We start from the raw sequence: 3,300 nt of genomic DNA on the forward strand, positions 1-3,300 counted from the left end.
AGTCGTAGGTGAAGAGGGAGTACCTTCAATGTCCACCAGTCAAAATCCCTCCCAAAAAGTTCTCAGAATAGGATGGATTAATAACGAGGAATTTGTGGCAGGGTAAAAAGGCCAGAATTAAGTTTAGAACTTTGCAACTAAAAAAAGAAAAGGGTAGAATGGGCCTTCCCTGTTTCCAGGAATACTACAATCCAGCCCAGCTGAGACCTTTAGTCTGCCTCTGTTCACCGTCGTACACCGCAGCCTGGAAGGAAATACAACAATAAAAGGAACCCTGACAGCATTCATGCTTAGTGATTATTAGGAGAAACGTCTAAAATGATGAGGTGGTGTGCCTGTGATTCAGATTTTACACCAAGTAGAATTGATAACCGATTCAAATTATGGATCCCAAAAGGATTAACTTCCTATCATTCATTTGTCCATAAAGGGATATTTCAGAGTTTTGAAACCTTACAGAAGGACCATGGTCTGGGAAAAGATGATTTTTTTCAGGTACCTGCAGGTGAGACATTATTTCACAAGACATTTTAAAGAGGTGTTGAGAAAAAGTGAGTCAAGTTTCATGGACTTAATTCAGACAGCAGAATTATCTGTAAATGATAGAACGCCATACAGCTAACTAAACATAAAGAGGAAATGAAGGTGATAATCTCAGAAGATGGGAGGAATTATGTCAACTGCAGTAAGTCTCGGCTGCATCAAACAGCCAGTTCTGCTGGAAAAACATTGCAGTTTTTACTCCCTTTCAGAGACTGTATGAAAGCAACAGAGACGCCTGCTGGAGACTCTGCGGATCTGAAGGAGCTTCCATGTTTTTGCGACTGTCAGGTAATAAAAGCATTTTTGGGAAGAGTTCTCCAGCAGTCAATGGGTGAGAGGCGGGGTCACCCTGGACAGAGAGGCAGTCCACCGCAGGGCAACACAGAGACAAACAACCATTCACACACACCTAAAGAGAATATAGAGAAGCCAATTAACCTAACAGTCATGTTATTGGACTGTCGCAGAAAGCTGGAGTACCCAGAGAGAACCCACGCATGCTCAGGGAGAACATGCAAACTCCATGCAGAAAGACCACGGGCCGGGAATCGAACCCAGAACCTTCTTGCTGCAGTGCTACCCACTGCACCACCGAGCAGCCCATGTTCCACAAACATATTGAAAATATATTCAATGTAAAAATTTCAAATGTGAAACGTTTTTTGGGTGACTTACTTTTGGTCACATGGACCAATAATAACTACTGACCTGCTACTGGCAGCCAGTAAAAAAAAACATCACAAGGAAATGGCTCAAACCAGATCCTGCATCTATCCATCAATGGATTAAAATAGTTTAACAGATTTAAGGAAAAGATTTCTTCTTCCCTCCAAGTTGAAAAAGGGACATTTTAGAAGATCTGGACCAAATGGACTGAGCTTGAGGTGGTGAAACCCCCATTACTGTTCAATTTGGTTATTGTTTACAACTAAAATGAGTCCATTTTCTGTTATGAGGGGTGTTGGTCTCCAGCTGTACAGACAGATGGGAGGAGTCCACCCTAGACAGTGGGGAGTGGTCCAAGCTGGACAGAGGGGGATTATGGACAGAATCACTTGGACTCTGCTTATATCCTCATGTACGACCTAGACGCTTAAAGCTGTAATTAATGATTTTGATGGAAATCTGTCTAAATAAAAAAATTACAAAAAAGATAAAGGAATAATATAACACTGGATTATTAACCAAAGGTTTCAAAATAGAAAATGATTCGTAGCCAAAGTCTTTAAGAATAAACATGATAAAGGAGAAACAAAGAGGAGACGGGCTCAGTATTTGAATGAGGTTTTATTTTTCAGTGTTTTCGTATAAAAATCCCAGCAGCCTGCAGAGAGCTGCTCCCATTGGCTGGGACCGTGTGAGTTTGTTCCCAGAGAATCAAGTAAAGTACCAAATCTATTTATAGCAAACATCCAGGAGGGCTGGAAACAAACAGGAAGTCCACACACGCCAGACTGTCAAAGGAAAACATTAATGCCATCGGTCCAAAGCAGAAAAGCACACCACAGGAGGCCCAGCAGTATAAAGTGATGCATCTCCAGCTTTTGCTTCACAATAAATTAGTAGAGGCACGTTCTCTGCTTCTCCGCCTGCTGAGCCGAGGCTCACCTGGAGGAGATGCTGATGCAACGTTTGAACCAAACAGAAAGGCTCCAAACCTGAAGATCCCCATGTGATTCGCTGTGAATGATGCACTTTAAGAGCTTCTATATAGATTTCATATAAATATCTACAAACAAACAGAAACATGGAACAGTCCAGTAAAAACATTTCCATAAAAAAGATGCACACAGAATTAATGCCAGAAACAAGATGATGCAAAAGACGTCAATAAGTTAGAAAAACTGAAACCAGTCCAGTTTGTTCTCCCAGTGGAGATAGCACCAGAAGGAGCTCCTCTGAGGGGAGAGATCCGCCAACCGAGGAGTGAATAAATTAGTGTGGGATGATCACAGGAGCAGCTGCTGCTTCACACCAACAGGCTGAGGGGTTGTGGCAGTGGCGCTGGTGCAGCAGCTCAGATCCAGAGGTCAGAGGTCGAGCTCCGACTCATCCACCGGGTCCAGCTGGAGGCGGCCCCCGCTGAGGTGTTCCTTTGCATAGCTCTTTGACAGAAGATCAGACACACGCTAAGCAGCAGGGCTCCACCTAGAGGACGTGGTAAACATGAGCGTGGGTTGTGCGCATGAGGCAGTCAGTAAAGATGGAGGGATTGTTGGTGGAGTTCAGCCGCCGCCGTGCCCCGGCTCCACAGCACCGTTTAGTTGCTGCAAAGCTCCATCGAAGGCCAGGCGGACCGCTCTTCTGATAGAAGCACGAGCCTCCGTCAGCTTTGTCCTGTCCAGGCTCTGGCTGATCCCAAAGGGAGCCATCTTGGATCTAGGAAGCCATTGCCTGCAGAGAAGAACTTGGATAAGTTCAGAAGGTATTAGACAGAAACCTGACATCAGACGCCCTGAGGAGCCCTAAACTTCCTCCTACCAGCTGCGCTTGCTGTCGAAGGAGCGGACGAGGAAGAGTTTCTCTGCGGACCTGAACTGCATCGGCTCTGCGGCTCTGAGGACGTCCGATGGCGGGATGGGAGGCTCCGCCCTGCTGTGATGAAACCATGTCCTCCGAACTCTTGGATTCACGATCTGTGAAGACCCACAATCAACATTCAGGAGGAGGCCAGCCAGTCAGCCAGCCAGCCAGCCAGTCAGTCAGTCAGGAGGAGGCCAGCCAGTCAGCCAGCCAGCCAGCCAGTCAGTCAGTCAG

The 3,300-nt window shown here is 45.8% G+C and overlaps 1 protein-coding gene across 1 annotated transcript in view; it reads right to left on the reverse strand.

Annotated features, from left to right (window-relative positions):
* Positions 1-1,817: 1,817 nt before the first annotated feature.
* The window catches only part of LOC107094045 (bromodomain-containing protein 1-like), a 17,036-nt gene continuing 15,553 nt past the window's right edge, over positions 1,818-3,300 (reverse strand). Inside the window, exons 10-11 of the mRNA XM_015389445.1 lie at positions 3,025-3,179; positions 1,818-2,937 (exon numbers count right to left, since the gene is read on the reverse strand). Coding sequence (XP_015244931.1) covers positions 2,923-2,937; positions 3,025-3,179 — 170 coding nt within the window. The 3' untranslated portion in view covers positions 1,818-2,922. The remainder of the gene's footprint in view (positions 2,938-3,024; positions 3,180-3,300) is intronic.

Source organism: Cyprinodon variegatus, unplaced genomic scaffold (assembly GCF_000732505.1).
Source record: "Cyprinodon variegatus isolate N-32 unplaced genomic scaffold, C_variegatus-1.0 Scaffold459, whole genome shotgun sequence".
NCBI classification, from domain to species: domain Eukaryota; kingdom Metazoa; phylum Chordata; class Actinopteri; order Cyprinodontiformes; family Cyprinodontidae; genus Cyprinodon; species Cyprinodon variegatus.